This window comes from Xyrauchen texanus, chromosome 16, assembly GCF_025860055.1.
Source record: "Xyrauchen texanus isolate HMW12.3.18 chromosome 16, RBS_HiC_50CHRs, whole genome shotgun sequence".
Lineage (NCBI taxonomy): Eukaryota > Metazoa > Chordata > Actinopteri > Cypriniformes > Catostomidae > Xyrauchen > Xyrauchen texanus.
In genome coordinates, this window is record NC_068291.1 from 15075288 (window position 1) to 15094400 (window position 19113).

The 19113-nt window shown below is 36.4% G+C and overlaps 1 protein-coding gene across 2 annotated transcripts in view; it reads left to right on the forward strand.

Moving 5' to 3' along the window:
- The window catches only part of crim1 (cysteine rich transmembrane BMP regulator 1 (chordin-like)), a 163494-nt gene extending 149126 nt beyond the window's left edge, over positions 1 to 14368 (forward strand). For both annotated transcript variants that reach the window (XM_052145627.1, XM_052145628.1), the window contains 7 exons: positions 433 to 645; positions 1476 to 1691; positions 3959 to 4180; positions 5299 to 5487; positions 8148 to 8264; positions 9978 to 10165; positions 10890 to 14368. In XM_052145627.1, the coding sequence (XP_052001587.1) occupies positions 433 to 645; positions 1476 to 1691; positions 3959 to 4180; positions 5299 to 5487; positions 8148 to 8264; positions 9978 to 10165; positions 10890 to 11066 (1322 nt within the window). In that variant the 3' untranslated portion in view covers positions 11067 to 14368. The remainder of the gene's footprint in view (positions 1 to 432; positions 646 to 1475; positions 1692 to 3958; positions 4181 to 5298; positions 5488 to 8147; positions 8265 to 9977; positions 10166 to 10889) is intronic.
- The last annotated feature ends 4745 nt before the right edge of the window (positions 14369 to 19113 follow it).

A 19113-nucleotide genomic window follows, 5' to 3' on the forward strand; every position in this document is an offset into this window, starting at 1 on the left:
GTGGTGAGAGGTGACGCTCTTGGCAGATAGAATGAGATTTGAGAATGTTTTGTTCTTTGGGGGATGTGAGGCAACGCTTGCATATTTTGTCATTTCACACTGTCTGCGGAGGAGCAGCCGGTGAAAATGTCTCACTGAAGAGGTCAAATGTCTGGAATGCAAATGTTTAAATGATTCAGAATCCTCTGGCTTCCATGTTTCTCTTAATATGCCAAAGTATCTCTCAGAACCAAACTTCTGTGTCTACAATGAAACCTCCTTCAAAGAAGTTTGAATTGTGCTTTGCATAAATCATAAAACCAGTCATATGTCATGTGTTTAGTTAAAAGTCACTAACAAAAAAGTACCACGGTACTGATATAAGCGCTAAGACATGTACCATGATAATACCATGGTACTCATGGTAATTCTTTCATATGTTTCTCTGTGTAGATCAGAGCTCATCCTCTGTGGCTCCACCAGTGAAACTGGGCTCGTGTCTGTCTATGGACGGCCGAAGGCATGAGAATGGGCAGAGCTGGCACGACGGCTGTAGGGACTGTTACTGCCATGCTGGGAGAGAAATGTGTGCTCTCATTTCTTGCCCTTTGCCCCCCTGTGACAACCCCACCATCCGAACTGGCCACTGTTGTCCCACCTGCCCAGGTAAGTCAGCACCTCATAACATGTAAAGAAGCACATGATTTGTGGATCTTTAAATTTAAATGCTCTCATCAATTACTCACCCTCATGCTATCCCAGATGTGTATGACGTTATTTCTTCTGCTGACCACAAACAAAGATTTTTAGAACAATATCTCAGCTCTGTTGGTCCTTTCAATGCAAGTGAATGGTGACCAGACCTTTTAAAGCTCCAAAAATCACATAAAGGCAGCATAAAAGTAATCCATATGACTCCAGTCATTAAATCCATATCTTCAGAAGTGATATGATAGGTGTGAGTGAGAAACGGATCAATATTGTCATTACCGTAATGCCAAAAAAATCTCCTTATTACTTAATTGTGAAAAAAAAATAAAATATGATATATTATATAAATTGTAATTTATTGATACATTGTGGTAGTACTGTCTTGTTGAATTCATTAATATTCATTGAATTTGAAAAAAATATATTTTAATGCAGTATTTTTTCTTTAATATAGTAAAAATTACAATTAATATTACCATTAAGAATTATATGAATAAAAAACAAACACACAAATGCAAAACAGATGCATTACGGTAATGAGAATTTATGGGCAAATATGCTTAATCATAATACAAAAAAATCATAATGATCAAAAATAGGCTTCATTTTCTTTTTCTGTTCTCTTTTTTATAAATTGGGAGAAAAATATGTCCCAGATATGTTTTCGTAAGATTCACCTCAAACCTTTTTTTATCAACAAAAAACTTTTGAGGACACTGTGTTTTTCAGCATAGAAGTAAAAATCTCTTCCCAGCATTGCATTAATGCTCCACTTTTTCTTTCAGAAGAGTCCAGTTCTCATAAGCCAGAGCTTAGCGAGGCATCTGTGTGTTTGGCTCCGGGTGGAGAGTACTTTGTAGAGGGCGAGACATGGAACATAGATTCCTGCACTCAATGCACCTGCCACAGTGGCCGTGTTCTCTGTGAGACGGAGGTGTGTCCGCCGCTGCTCTGCCATAGTCCAATCAGAACACAGGATTCCTGCTGCCCTCACTGTCCAGGTGAGTTGTCAACAAAAGATATTACGAAAGTACAGATATACTTAAATATTGAGTCCACGAGCATGCTGTAACTTACCAAAAACTTTTGTTTGAAGGACATTACGAAAACAACAAGATCACGAAAGAGTCAAGGTAGCTGTGATATTAGGATCAGTTTGGGAGACGCAAAAGCATAATTTTTTTTAAAGATGCATTTTTGCAAAAACCTTTAGAGCGTAAAGGCATGAGACTGCTTGCAAAACCATGACAGGAGGAAAGTTACCTAAATTTGAATGTGCATAATGCTGCTTTTAGGGGGAAATGATGAATAGTGCATGATCAACAATGAGAGCTAGAGATGACAGGAATAGAACGGATGCACACTTCAGAAAATGTTCCAGCTACTCAACTGATAACAAACTTCCTTGGCTCTTCAAAATGTTCTCATGCCCTCTGAAATGAGTTTCAGCTTTCCAAATTAAATGAGAAAATGAAAATATGTGTCTAGCAGAAATTGTTTGTGTTGTAATGAATATTTATGTGTTGAAGTCATTTGTATTTTAGTCAAATAAAATGTGTAGACATTTTTTTGGTTTAGTCAGAGGATGAGAAGCCACATAAGAAACATTGTAGTGTGGAGCAAAAATACAGCCTCTTGATAACCATGGGAAAACATTTTCATGAACTTAGTGTGCAATTTAAGTTAACCATATAAGTTAACGCTTTAAGCTTTGAGGGAGTTTTTAAAGATTTCCTGTTTCAGTGGCATACCGAAATTAAAGGCTTATAACTCGATAAATTAAAAAAGGAAGATCCATGTGACAAGCGGTAAGGCTTGTCACCTGGTTCATAATTAACCCTAACTCCTGTCTCTCTCCCGCAGACTGACACATGACCACGTCCCCACACCACAGTCAAGTGTTTGATATCATTTTAAAGAACACTTTTTTTAATTCTTTAATGAAAAATCACAAAATTACTTGAGTCAAAAAAAAAATAATCTTATTTTTCTGATTGACATTATATACTGTATATCAGGGTGTAAATAATATAGTGCCGAAAAACCGTCGTTTTTTTTTTTAATTGTCACCTGTAACTTGAGTAAAATTTTGTGTTGATATGACAAAGCAATCAAAAGTTAGAGCATTACAAAAAATAATTTATCCTAGTGTTCAAAAATGTCTTCAAGTGTCCAAAAGCCTCTTCTAACAATTAAAACATAATAATTGTAGATAAGAACTAATTACGTTATGTGAAAATACAACAATGACTAAAGTTATGCTTTCTCTCCAAAGCATGCAGGCATGAGTAACGAGATCTCAGTCATTTTGAACCATCATTGAGTCATGTACTTGATGCCATCTTCTGGTGGCCATATGTATTAGAGTGAACAATCCTCCCTGCCCATATTTGGATGACTTCCACCTCTGGTTGCAGTGATCTAAACCCTAATACAATTGGTGTAGCATTCCATGACACTGTACAACGTACTACATAATTTCCAATGTGTTTTTAGCCAGATAGCACATTATGTGCTATGTGTACATTGAGCTTTGTTTGGATTATCTAATGATCTATGCATCAGATTATGTTGTGTGTGGGCTTGTTTTAAAGATAATCGTCTCAAAGTAATGCTATTGATATTGTTTGTTCTGTTTATTATTCGTGAAGTTATAAGTGACATCGTGGCTTTAAGAAACACCTGTTTACGTGTAACATATATGTCAAAGATATTTACTTAGTTATTACGTGCTATATTTTTTATCTGTGAGTAAAACAAATAGGCTTATTGTATTCAGCAACATATGACACATGGCTATTTGATCAGTCTGATCTTTTTATCAACTACAATAATGTGAAGGGTAAAATGATTGATAAATTATCTAAACACCATTCTGATCTACAAATTTCAGTGTACTTGTATAGTTTTGGTCATAATGCCTACATGCATTCTTAAGTACTGATTCTAAACTTTAAAACAAGACTGGTCAAGACTGTAGTTATTAATATTTGTATAATATTTATTTTGTTGGTGGGACCATCGGTGATAAAAAAGGGCTAAAGCTGGAATGCCATGAATAAGTGTCAATGGTTAGTTTAAACCATCATCATCTGACTGGCAATCAATGTCATCAGTACTGACTATGAATCAATTATCAATCAATAATCAATTAAGTTATCAACTGTTTAGTTTGAACTGATTTTTATTTTATTTTTTTACATTTACCCATCGACATTGAGGTAATGATTTCACTGTAAAGAAATTATTTTCTATGTACTCCCTTCAGATGATCCCGTCACCCCTCAGATGCCCAGTAATGACAGTATGCCCAGTTACTGTAGGAATGAAGATGGTGATATCTTCCTGGCCGCTGAGTCCTGGAAGCCCAATGTCTGCTCCAGCTGTGTCTGTCTGGATGGAGCCATCAGTTGCTTCTCTGAGTCCTGCCCACCTGTCAACTGCGCCCGACCCGTGCTCAGGAAGGGCCAGTGCTGCCCCTACTGTCTAGGTTTGTGCTCCTAAAGGGATAACATGAATGGAGATTTCTGGATACCACACTGCATCACTGTTTTATAGTCGTTCTAAATCATTAAGCAGAGTGTAGCAAAAGTTAAAGGTACGTGTTTGCCCAAACTAGGCCCAAACACAGCCTTAGCCATTGGAATAATGGCTAAGGTTATACTTAGAGGTTATACTGTTGACTAATTGCCTTTGTCAATATGACAGCTTAAAGGGATGGTTCATCATTTGCTCACCCTCATGCCATCCCAGATGTGTATGACTGACTTTCTTCTGCTGAACACAAACAATATTTTTGGAAGAATGTTTCAGCTCTGTAGGTCCATACAATGCAAGTGAATGGTGACCAGACATTTCAAGTTCCAAACATTACATAAAGACATCATAAAAGTAATCCATATGACTCCAGTGTTTAAATATATGTCTTCTGAAGTGATGCAATCCCTTTGAGTGAGAAACAGATCAATATTTCAATCCTTTTCTGCTATAAATCTTCACTTTCAGAAAGTGAATGTGGATATTTACAGTAAAAAAAGGACTTCAATATTGATCTGTTTCTCACCCAAACCTATTATATCACTTCTGAATATATGTATTGAAACACTGGAGTCATATGGATTACTTTTATGATGAGCTTATGTGATTTTTGGAGCTTGAAAGGACTGGTCACCATTCACTTGCATTGTATGGACCTGTAATGTATGGGCCAACAGATCTGAAATATTCTTCTAAAAATCTCCATTTGTTTTCTGCAGAAGAAATGAAGTCATAAACATCTGGGATGGCATGAGGGTGTGTAAATGATGAGAGAATTTTCTTTTTCAGGTGAACTATTCCTTGTCTAGACACTTTATCAGCATTCTGGTGGGTGTGAGCAAATCATAGCAATACATAAATAAAACATTGAAAGTCGTTGCTTTTGTGAATGTCCTATCAATTTTACGCCAATATAACCGGTTTCATGTATGGAAGTGGCTACTGAAAGAGAAAATTACATATTCAGGTTATTTGTTTTGAAAATCAATCTTGCTGTCTTGTTGTCTTGCTGCCATCTGATTATAAGTCGGTGTTTATGATACTGAGTGATTCTTCCCACCTCTTCACCAGAAGCCACACCGAGGGCCGTGTGTCATTTCAATGGAAAGACTTACATGGACGAGGAGCGATGGGACATTGACAGCTGCACTCACTGCTACTGCCTGCAAGGCCAGACCCTCTGCTCGACTGTCAGCTGCCCTGCTTTACCCTGCTATCAGCCAGTCACAGTAGAGGGCAGCTGCTGCCCTATGTGTCCAGGTCAGGAGTTACATGCTGTGCATTCACAATACAGCCCCTTTCAGATAGTGATGACATCAGCTGATTGCAGTGTAATAAACTGCAGAAAGTTAACTTGTGTGGTTTATGTTGCTTGCGTTGGACTATTGTTAAAAATAATTAAAAACTCGAGAAAGAAATGGTTTATAAAAGGGTCTAAACCAGGGGTACTCAATAAGCGGACTCCGGACCTAGATCTAAATCTTTGTGGTAGTTATCTGACATCTGGCTAAGTAATCTGTCGAAAGGCCTTCTATGTCTCATACACATATTATACACTACAGTATATTCTGAATGTATAAATAAACACAAAAACTGGACTGCTGTCATTCAGCTTCAAAACAAACGGTTGATCTTATCTTTTAATATTCATATCCAAGTGCCCTTGTCTTGATCTTGATGAAATATTTTAATCCTTTGATAGAGGATCCCTCAGACCCCTCTACATTGGGCCCCCAATGTCCTCAACCCTGCCCAGTTTGAAGAGACTATTTTGACTAAGATTAAGTAGTAAGAAGAAGTGACTAAGAAGTACTATTGCTGCCAATGAATCAAGTTATATAAACTATTAAAAAATATATATTCTATATTTTCATAGCCATGAACACCTTACTAACACCATGTATTATTATCCGGACCTTTGCTGGGAAGGAAATGTAGAGACCAGAGCTCTTGAAAATTGAATGGAATACCCCTGGCATAAACCAATTTCATTTAGATCTGTGACTAAGCATCCACCCTAGCACTTTTCATAAAGTGTCCTTATTATAAGTACTGTATTATACATGTGTGTTGTTTACGAAAGACAACATGAAATCAAAACAGACCACATTTGCATTCTTAATAAATGTCCCTGGTCTTATTGTGCATAATTCTGTAGGGCATGTTATTTTAAAGTCAACAAAAAATACAGATATACCCTATATACTTTTTTAAAGCACTTTCTTAATTGTGGAATCCACTAATTAATCCAGAGTATTATTGTGAACAATGAATTGGTGAAAACTCTGGGCTCTAAGCGAAATCCTATTTGGATAGTATTTAAAATGATTGTAAGATTTCAAATATAGCACCTGAAAATAATGCAGATAAGACACATTTGGATGATTGAATCATCTCCAGTGCTGCAACTACCACCAGCTAGCTAGCTTACTAACTGAAACAGAGATAGCATCAAGTCTGTGAGCTAATCTTGGCTAGCTACACTCTATTTTCTACACCTTAGTTACATCCTACTCGGTTTATAATGGAGTAGGAGGAACGCTGTACAGACCGAACGCCATGAACAAATTGAAGCAAATTTAAACAAAGATGTCAGGAGATTTTGATTTAAGAGAAGAAGAGGAGATTCAAGATTTTGCACAGCCATATTTATTTGAACCGGAGTACTGTGACGAGTGACCTCAGCCCTCTCGTGAACATGCATACCGCTGCTTATAGCTAGAAATGGCCCTGCTTTCATCAAAATGTAATAACTTGCTTCGCCCCTGAAACTACTTTCCTTTTCAGGTGACATCACCAATCCCTCTTTTAACTCCTCCCCTCCATCCACCCGTTCATATTGAAACTACTTTTTACAATCCCTACAGTTTTTTCTTGTTAAATACTTTGCATTACGGAAGTACGTCACATTACGGAAGTAAAGTAGGTTGTGAATGCCTTTTCATGTTGACTTTAAAGACAAAAGTTTTCAGAATCTTTGATCAAAATGTACATTTATCCACCTCTGAAATTACTTGTTTTTTTATCTGCTGATATAATCAAGGCCTCATGGGTGGGTAAAAATAATTAACAAATATCATCTTTGGTCATTTCCAATCAAATTCTTATGAATAAAATATAGTCCCGCCCTACATTATTTTGCTGATGAATATTCATTCAGAAATACATTACATTGCAGAAGTTAAAAAAAGTTTTAAATACAGTTTCACGTTGTCTTTGAAAAATGAAAATTTGGCATGAGTAGGCGTGATAGAGGCTTACCTTTAAGAATTAGTGACCTCTAAAACGAAGATTGCAATGACTTAAATAATCTGTAGTATATCTCTGCCCCACATACCCTGCAGTTGTGCTGTGTTTAGTTCTGTCACACGTCTTTCTCTCTCTCTCTCTCTCTCTCTCTCTCTCTCTCTCTCTCTCTCTCTTAATCTCTTTCTCTCTCTCTCTTTCTGTCTCTCATAAAGCAGTGTTTACTTAGAACCTCCTCTCTAATTGAATGGGTCTTTCGTCTAAATATGGACTTGTTGAGATGAATCATTTAAAAGGATTGATTAAGTCGAAGCTGAACCAAAGCTAAATTAGCTCTCTTTGCATTTGGGAGATAATGCCATTGATCATGGTCCTCTTTATTGCTGTGTCACTTGGCTCTGGATCAATGAGGGGGTTTGGAGTGGTGTTATGTGCACTCTAGGTAATCATTCACCCTTTGGTCCTTTACCAGTCAAAGACGCAGCTCTGAAGATGAGTTTTTTATTAGCCTGCGGCCCGCAATTTCACACTTACCCAATTCTTGTTTATTCCGAGTGGGCACTTCTCAATTCCTCTTATTGTGGTTACAATCTGTAACTCTTAACACACCCTTTGTCTCAATCTGTCTCGCTTTCTATCATTGTCTCAAGGCTTATGTGATGTTTTAATTATAGAGACTTACGCACCCACAAACGTGCCCATCGAGAAGACAGACCAGCGTGGAGACAAGCAGAGACATCTACCGGACTGGCCCACTCACAGTGAAAATGATATCATGCCACAGTTCAGAGGTACAAATTCAGTTATTTCATTCGTCGTTGCATTCCAAAATGTGTCAGAACGCAATTCATATTGTGTTGCATTCTCAGCATTGCCACAAGAGGTGCTATAGCAGGCATAAGCATAATATTTCTCCTTCTACGGTCAGTTTTCTCTTTCGTCAGAATGCAATTTATTATTGCATTCCCAAGTATGTTTTTATCAAGTATTTGTTGCATTCTCAGCGTTGCTGCAAGGGGGCGCTATCTGGGAATTAGTGTAAATTGTCTTCTATCCTCAGTTTTCTCTGTCAGGACAACTAATGTCATAGCGGAGATACACAAGCTCGATTTCAGGTGTCATTGTGTTCCAAAATTATGGGTCAGAAGGCAATTCATAATGAATGCAAGTATGCGTTGCATTCTCAGCTTTGCCACAAGGATTGCTGTAGTTTGCATTAGCATGAAATTTCTTCTCCTGTGTCAGTTTTCTCTTTTGGGTAAACTACTGTCACGACGGAGGTACACAATCCGATTTCATGCGTCATTGTGTTCAAAAATGTGTCAATGCAATTCATCATGCGACGCAACTACACATATTCTCAGCATTGCCAAGAAGTGTGCTATAGAGTGCAACAGTGTGCACTGTCTGCGCACGACTAGCGCTTTTTGAATGACACCTATGTAGGAGCTGCCGCCTATGTAGACTGTTCCAAATCGCTCTCTAATGAGGCATCATTTCAGTAAGTATGCTGCCATAGAAGACAGCTGCCTATGTAGGCAGGAGACAGCAAGGCAGCTCTCTATGATTTGGAGCAGAGCCATAGTGTGCATTTGCATAAAATGCAGTTTTCTCTTTTAGTTGACTGCTGTCATGACAGAGCTACACAAGCTCGATTTAATGCATCGTGTTCCAAAATGTGTCAGAATGCAATTCATAAGGCAACGCAACTATATGTGTTCTCAGTGTTGCCGAAAAGCATGCTATAGAGGTCATTACTGTAAACTGTTTTCTAGAGATGGTTTTCTCTATCAAGTCAGCTAATTTCATGGTAGGGCAACAGTTTGCTAGGCAAGTTGTTATAGCAACATGCTAGATACCTAAAGAATGACATATTCTGTTTAGTTGCTCAGACATATCAAGGAATTGCAACGTTGAATATATATGTTTGTAATGCAAGAATGCATGTTAAGTATGTACAAGTGGACTGTGCCCTTAGAATGCATTGCCAAGTATTCGTACCTGTGGGTTTGCATCCTTGCATAGTGAATGTTTTCTGGCCTTAGCTCTTTTTATTTTAATTAAAAGTGCTTGTACTTCAGAGTTTGCAGAGAAATTTTGTAGTCCAACCCAAAATAATCACAATTCTTCATCAGAACACTCTGCATTTTTTAACCTTCAAAAAGGTAATTTACATCAAACTTCATCATCATCAAAGATTTTCAGGAAGCTGTTTGTTTCTTTTGATTTTCTGTGCTAGCAATCTGTAATTTATTCTTGATTTCCCATGTGTTTCTTTAGTAAAGAATGATGTGTGTGGGTGTCTTTCTGACAAGATTCTGGCATTTGCCTTAATTGCTGACTTAGATGTGAGGCTTTGTATGCAATGTACCATGAAGCCCTATTTGCATTTCATGTGGCAAAGATGTGTACTGAAAAGTTCTACATCACCTCAATGACTCATTGCTGTCAGCCGTGAGCAAAGGAGCAAAATGTATCAACAGGTGTGTTGTGGGTTCTTCCAGGTGGTTTCGGGAGTCTTCAGATGCCGTACCTAGATGGTAAGACGCCATTGCCAAGTGAGGATGCTGGTCTGCACTGGGCCTGGGTGGCACTGCCTGTTCTAATGATGATGCTCACCATCGCTGCCCTGCTGTTTGTCAACCAGCGTAAGCAGTGGATTCCTGTGCCTTGCTACCGCACACCCACCAAGGTGCCTATATGTTACAGTTTACTTCACAGTTACTATCACATTACTAAGACATGTGGCTTTTTAACACAATTTCAGGGTGTTTTCACATTTGGTACAATTGCTTCTTCCAAATTTGAGTTTGATTCAACCCCTACCCGCAGGTCTCTGTTTACACCATATTATTTGGCTCTGAAAAACAGTGCATTTGTGTCATCAAAGACAACACCACCGTAGGTACCAGCTGCAGTTGTGTACCATAATAGCTTGGTTACGACTTTTATTATTTGCTTAAAAAAATGTAAAAGATTTATTCACTTCATGCTGTTGTTTCAGTTAATTCAATTTGTCTGTATATCACTTTCATAATACACGTTGTTCCAAAGTAGCTTTAGATAGAGTAATGCCTTATAGTAATGTGACGTTGATTTTACTACTGAAACCAGATGCATTATAAGAAATGCAAAGAGTTGCACTTGAGGAAATGATTAGTCAAACAAATTAGGCCTTGGCAAATTACACTTGATTGCTTTGATTTCAATTGCGACCGTACTGTGGTCCACAAGATGAAGCAGTTCCTTGGTTTGCCCCTAGGCTCGTACTACTTGTAATACCCTTGTTGTTTTATATGAGTAGTTTCTTGTCCTGAAACCATTTGGCTGTGCTAATGTCACATGAGTATGAGAAAATGCTTTGCATGATCCAGGATAGCTCACTGTGTTTGTGTTTTGTCATATCTGTCACGCAGCCCACGTGTCTCAATAACCAGCTGGTGTATGTGGACTGCCAGAAGGGGACGAAAGTCCAGGTGGACAGTTCACAGCGCATGCTCCGCATCGCAGATCCCGACTCAAGATACAGCGGTTACTACAGCATGCAGAAACACAACAACATGCAGGCTGACAACTTTTACCAGACCGCGTGAGAACCAGGAGAGCGGCGAGAGAGAGTGAGTGAACGAGAACGAGAGAGACTGATCCCGTGTTTCGCGGCACACGAACATCAACTAAAAACTATCGAGACAGACAAAGCCACAAATCCAAGTGGACAGAGAAGAGACCCTGATAACGAATAACAATTATAATATTCACTTAAGTCACTCCAAGCAAAAGAGGAAAAATATATTACACGTCAACAGCTGAAAGTCTCACCTGAAGCTGGACGCCGCACCTACATAACCGAACGAAACTTGAGGACTCTTCCAGAATATTTTTGTAAAAGGTTGAGCTTCTTTTTATGTGAGTGTGAGTTTTCGTGGATGTTCAGACACAAGTTGAAGGTAGTCGTGAAGTAAATGTACAGTTTTGGGATTTGGACAACCGCTGTGTTTTATCAACGCCAATTTTTCCTGCATTCCTACTTTTTCGGTTGGAAAAGAGAGAAGTAGTTTTAGGAGCGAAAATATTTGACACAAGTGCTTGTGTGAACACATAATGCTGAACAAAAGTTTCTCTGTCTGAGTTACCTGATATGCCCAGAGCGGGCAGGAAGACCAGGAGGGTGAGAAGACCTTCACTTCCCTGAGGTAGAGGAGATGCTGGAGTGTGTGGAAGAAAATAAGAGGGAAAATAGAAAGAAAGTAGGTCTGTTGGTCTGTTGTTGCAAACAGACCTGTTTTTGTAGGAGATGCTACTGTAAGATTTTGATTTCCCCAGTGCTGTGGGTGAGTTTGGCCAAGCTTTTTTTCTCTCTCTCTCTTCAAAAGACGACTGGAAGAAAGCAGAGTAAGCCACTCTGTGGACATTAGATCTTCCTGGTAGATGGTTGTGTGGGGTCTCTATGTTGTATCTCTGCTTACATGTATGAGCATTTTCCCATTTAACCATACAAATACCATTTGCTCTTTCTCCCACAATGAAGGGCAGATTGACTTACACTCCTAGCAAATATATAATTTACTGAAACGAATCCAAGGATTGTGAAGCGAGACAAAGTTAATGAAAAAACATACTGGTTTGGATTTGAGGCTATGCTTTTTACAAGTGCTGCTTTTTTGCTTTGATTATTTAAACCTCATTTTGTAAGGTTGAAAAACAGTAGTGAGGACTATTTGCAACTTTTAGGAAACATTTACCAAGAAAATCAAAGGGCCGCATTTGTCAAGAACAAGCAGAATGAAAGTTTGTGTACATTTTACGTTAAAAACTATTCTTATGGAAATTGTCAACAATTTGCTACTGTTAATCCGGTTAAATGGTTTTACGAATCATCACTTTATACTAGTCATTTTTGAAAACTATATAAACAAACATTTTAGTATTTGAAAAATGTACACAAAACATATTCACACAAAAATTACACAATTGTATACAGTTGGCACAAGAAAGGTTTTATGAACAACTACTACATACTAGTGATTTCTCTAAACGATTCACACACAAATGGAAGGATTTGAACGATTTACACAAATATGAGTAAATTGTTGAAAATTTACACAAGAATGGTTTGATGAACAATTACAACATACAATTAACAAAGTAATTTCTCTAAAGGATTCACAAAATCTTAACGATTTAAACTAAAATTACTAAATTGTCAACAGGTTACATACGATCGGTTTTACGAACAATTAGCACACAAAAATTTAAGGATTTCAGAAATTTACACAAAAATGACTAAATAGTCAACAAATGTATGCATGAATGGTTTTATGAACAGTTACTACATATTAGTAATTTATCTAAATGATTCACAAAATGTAAGGATTTGAACAATTTACACAAAACGAAGCAAACTGTCGACAGTTTACGTAAGAACGGTTTTACAGACAGTTATCACACAAAAATGAAAGGTTTTGAACAATTTACACAAAAATTACTAAAATGTTGACAATTTACTTACTACATACAATAAATTTTGTAAAAGATTCACACAAAAATATAAGAATTTGAACGATTTATACAAAAATGACTACATTTTCAACAGTTTATGCATGAATGTTTTTATGAACAATTATTACATACTAGTAATTTCTTTAAACGATTCACAAAATTACATTTTACGTAAGAATCGTTCATAACGGTTAAGTTTTATGAACGATTTGCCAACAAAATAAAAGATTTGCGCAAACGATTTACACAAAAATGGCTAAATTGTTGCCAATTTACGTAAGAATGGTTTTATGAAATATTACATACTAATTATTTTTGTTAACGACTAAATGTATGTTTTGAATGATTTACACATTATCTATCGATTTACACATAAATTACTAAATTGTCGACAATTACAGTAAGAATGGTTTTACAAACAATTTACACAAATCTTTTTGTTTCATGATTAAGCATCAAAAATCTGATCTAATGACATTTGGTAGGGGGTTTGAGACAAACGTATAAAGCTTTTACAATGTTTTTATTTTATTTGATTTTTTTATTGTTAATGAAACTGCCTCCTTTTCTGGAAGCTTTGAAACGTTACTGAGGCACCTTTGTGTTCTGGGTTTCTTGCTGAGAAAGAATTTGGCTTCAAAAATCCAAAACTTATTATAGAAATATTTATGTACATATTAATGCTAAAATGAAAAGGCCTAAAATATTATGTGAGTATATATGTACGTGTGTATGTAGACGTGTTCGCATGTACGTACGAGTGTGTACACACAAACGCACATGCACGCACACGACTTCTCTTCCTAATGAATGTATTTATGATTGAGAAAGAGATTTATAAAAGAGCAAACTGATGATAACAGGCAATCCATTGCCTTTCTTGTTTGACGGTAATTCAGAACAGCACAGATGATGATAAAGAAAGGAAGACAAACATCTCATTCAATTCTTTTTTGTGTATTTTTTCCCTCTTGTTTTCTCCTTATAGTAGAGCTTTACTCATTCAAACGTTTTGGGGCCTTTAAGAGTCACTTTGGCCTATTTCAGACATACAGCAGAAAACTGATCTTTTTGGCATAATTTAGTTGTTTTTTGTAGTATGAACAGAATAAAACAACAGCATCCAAACCATATTAGTAGATGAGTTTTAAATCGGATTACAATGAGATTTTTGAAAATGCATTTCAGTCTGAATGATTAGATTGGATTGCGAATCTTTCAAATATATGTGTGCAGTGTGAACAAAGCCTTTGTTTTTGTGAGTGAAGCCATTTCATGTTGCCATCCATTGTGATGTGAAAGCTGAATGATGAAGCTCTTTTTTAATCGTTCCCTGTCTTGAGTCCCTTCAGGTGTCTTAACTACTGGAATGTTGATGGACATAAGCTGTTGAAGTGAGGGGGCGGGGTGAGGGTGGGGCATTGGGAGGGAAGAGGGCGGGGTCATAGCTTTGTGATAGTTTGTCTTGGTTGTATCTTTATCTGTATGTGATATTGTTTGTAGAGCTATACAACTTGGCACTTTTATATAGAGAGAAAAGTAACCTTTGTGTTTCATTTTTGGTTTTGTTTTGTTTTCTAACAAAAGCTTTTTAAAGAGTTGCCCTTTTTTTCCCTAAAACCTAGTGGGACCCTGTGCAGCGGTAATGGGGTGAATCTTACGAAAACAATGTCCAAGTCACATTTCACCCCAAAGTCAACAGGAAATATATTTTTGAAAATTTGGGAACCATTGGGATTTTTTTGTATTGCGACATTGTTTTCATAACATCAACATTTTCCCCCCAAATTCTCATTACTGTAATCTGCCCTGATGTTTTACTTTTTATATTTTCTTTTTTATTATTATTCCCATTATTCTCAATGGTTATTTATTAGAATCTATTTTTAACTGGGGGGACATTTTTTTAAATTACATCAATGCAATTATAATTTTTTTTTTTTAAATCAGCGTAAATTAAAGCCAGTGTAACAAATACTACCATATATAAGTGCTTTACAATTTAAATAATTTATTTCTTGAGATTTTTTTTATGACATTAATAAGATTTACTGGCTAATATGCACTTAATTGTTATGAATATACTGTCACAATGCAAAATTGTAACTGTCCCTAAAAACAGGCTCAATTTTGTCTAAGCAAAATATAATTTTTTGTTGGGTTCTTTTGATTTGGGTGTGAAAATGTTCCTGGACTTGACAGGTTTCATGAGATTCACTCAATGATATATAGTTTCAGAGCTTGAATCTATCACGGAAACATATTCTTTATCCTGTAATAACAAAGCCTTTGCCATATGTTCATAATGTCATTGACTGTATTATCATCACAATGAGTCGTGGTTTCGCCTTAATTCAAGCACATAAATATGTAGATATTACAGAGCTATGAGATATATAACTAACAAATAAGCACTTGCCCTTCAGAGTACTGCTAAATTCACAGATTTGGACCCTTCACTCCTTTTTATTCTTTACCACACTTTTGTTTTATGGGAATGAAACAATTTATTGGTAGTCCTGTCTTTCAGTCACGACCAATCAAGAGCATCAGACAAACAGTAAACAAGAATTAGTAATGGAGCACTGGAGAGCATTGCTCTGGAGAAGCCAAGCACACATACACAGCCCTTACAAAAATAAACTCAGCAGCATTTGAGTGATATGTCATCCATATTTAATGAGCAATGTGAGATCTGTTGATAGCCCACTTTCAAGTTCAAATGCAATTTCCACACACAAAACAACATTTCCTCCTCATTGCCTGTGAACACTCTGTGCTTGAGGTCATGGTTAAAAGCCGGTGAACATCACTGACTGGATTTGATTCGGGCAGACCTGCACATTTATTTGGGTTCTACACGGTGGAGTCTAAGTTTTAGTGCGTTCTCCAAGTATTGTTGTAAATACTTGAATCATTCGCCAAAACGACTTAAAAAAAAAAAAAAAGGAAAATACAAAAATACAAAAAGTTTGGGGAGAGGTAAAAATTGATGTAATATATTGTCTATGACCTTAATAATTTATTGATGAACGAAAAAACTGAACATGGCAGAAGACGCAGCTCAAATCACAAATGTTTTTGATGTGTCGGTCTCTGAAAGAGCGTTTCAAACTACAAGACTTCATAGAGTGTTTGTTCTTAAATTTTTGGCTCTTCAAAGTTTTCAAAATGATGGTTGTTCCAATGAAAAATTGAAGCCTGAAGAGCTTCCAGAATTTGTCCCTGTATCCCTTCTCCACCCTCTCATTCATTCTTTGTATGTGAAATATCAGCCCTTCCACAATTTGTATACTACTGGTGTTTAATGTTCATGTACGAATAATAATAATAATGTCAAGATGGGTCATGATACTGCAGATAAAAAAGGGTAGTTGAAACATTGATTTCCTGTAGCACAGACATTTTTTTCCTCCAGTTCTTGTAATATTTTGTTTGTTTCTTTGCAGCACAATAAATACTTTTCAAACAATGAAGAGTTTTGACTTGTTTTTATGAAGAGATTTTTAAAAGACTATGTTAAAGGGGTCACATCATGAAAAAACAAACCTGAAACCCATGTTACTAATTTCCCATGCAAAGAGAGCGTATATGGGTCGAGAACTAATAAGAATGTCTGAGATTATGAAAATCAAGTTTAAAACATGTATGCCACATAAAACACATTTTCAACAAAAGTTTGAATTAAATTCAAAATGTCAAGTGGTGTAACAATGAAGTAGAAATGACATAATTTCCTAACATGAATACATGAGTTTACACATTACTTAACATGAACTAACAATAAACAATGATTTTACAACTCTTATTAATCTTGGTTAATATTCATTTCAACATATAAACATTTTCATAAAAAAAATTATTAGAATATGTTAACATTGTTAATGCATTAAGAACTAACATGAAACTAACAGTGAACAATTGTATTTACATAAATTAACATATTAATAAATGCATAAATAAATCTTGTTCATTGTTAGTTCATGTTGCTCAGTGCAGTTTGACTTTATTTTACTGTGTCCTTTGTTACAGTGTAATTACACAAGTAATTACTGATTATTACTAATTAACAACATGTACTTATTATAGGGTGAGGGTTTGGTTTAGGGTTAGTTGCTTGTATTTATACATAATTGACTGTTTTTATTGGTAATATGTGTAACAAGGACACTGTAAAATAAAGTGTTACCCATAATGCCAACCAATATTAACAAACAGAACCTCATTTTCAAGCGTTTCCGTATCAAGAAGGAATGACCACAACATGTTTTACTTTATGCCCCACCACTAAAATATAATTTATGTATATACTATGTGTGTGTGTGTGTGTGCGTATATATGTATATATGCACCAGTTTCATATACAAAAGTTAAGAGAAAACTCAGGGGTGCAGGTCTTATGGGAAGAATTGCTAAGAAAAAGAAAAGGTTTGAGTGGGCAAAGAAACACAAACATTGGACAACAGATAATTGGAAAAGAGTGTTCTGGATCTTAACCCATTGAACTTTTGTGGGATCAGTTAGAATGTAAGGTGGGTGAGAAGTGCCCGACAAGACAGTCACATCTATGGCAAGAGCTACAGGAAGTGTGGGGTGAAATGTCGCCTGAGTATCTGGACAAACTAACAGCTAGAATGTCAAGGATCTGCAAAGCTGTCAATGCTGCATGTGGAGGAGTTTTTATATTTTATATATATTATACCTCAACATGTTTTACTTTATGCCCCACCACCAAAAGTTTATATATATATAAAAGCAATATCACACTTGTACATGTGATATGGCCCTACATCAGCATTGCTGTTATTCGGCATAGGTAATCACAGCAGTGCTTATTTTGGGCCATATCACATTATTGTGAGTGTGATATTGCATATATACAGCAGTTTAACAATAAAAAAAACAAAAATGAGTACTTTCATAAAAAATGCATTTGTGCATGGAAATACTTTCTTACACTACTGCCGTTTCTGGTTCAAAACAAATGATGGGTCCAAGCCTCTCAAAGACATCACCTCAGAACTACTAGTATCACGGCTTGGGCTGTTTGTAATAAGTTATTAGAGAAACGTGTGTGTGTGTGTGTGTGTGTGCACGTGCGTGTGTGTGTGTGAGAGAGAGATGGAGGGTCTGTGATCACCTGTTGATGATGCTGTAGTCTGTTAGTCAGCTTTTTTTTGGTATACATCCTATTTTCTCTGTGGCGAAATAGCCATCAAAGCGGGGGTATTCTTCCCTATTTCACAGTAGCCGGTCTGCAAGAGTCTTTCACTTTAGATACCGCAACAGTATTTCCTCTCCAATATGGAAACTCCATAAGAGGCAAGCGCCTTGAGTTTGAGTAATTAATTGAGTAATTAGTCTGTTGTGTCGCTCAGCTATGATGAGCTTTAATGAAGTTCTTAGTTTAAAGCTATTTCCTAGCTTTAGTATTGTAGTAATAATCTGAGTGATCACGTAGTGGTGATGAATGAAAGCACTGACTAAAGCAGACTTCACTCACCAACTGGCTCATATTACATGCAGAAATGGTCTTTTGCCTCCACCTGCTGGCTAAAATATGTAATATCACAATATTAAAATGTAAAGAGACAGACAGCTCTTAACAGATCTGCACTGCTCTTACACTTAATTTAGAATAGTACAAACACAAGCGGAGTGAATCACACACAGTGAAGCGTCAGAGTGCTGATAGTGTCCATCAGTTCTCATGGATGTCTCTCGTCCAGTCAGATTCAAGGACCAGAACTAACTGTTATATATATATATATTCTATGATGTCAAGAAGGTTCTAAAAACTCAACATGTTTTACTTTATGCCCCACCACTAAAATGATTGTTTTTATATATTTTCCACCAAATCAGGATGGTTCTACCACCTTGACAATTGTTTTGTCCCATAGCTAAAATGTTTCTTTTATTAATTAATTTTACATTTGCTTAACTAAAATAAAATGCATTTTAATGAAGAAATATAAAACATGTTTAGATGTAGGTGTATTAAAAAATGTAACTGCATTTTATTTTTTTATAGAAATTGCCAACTCAATTCTAGGGTCTGAAAATAAGGTAGGAAATAGGCATGAAAACAAAATAATGGCTTTTTCTTTGTTTCTTTCAATGAAACAATAACACTACAGC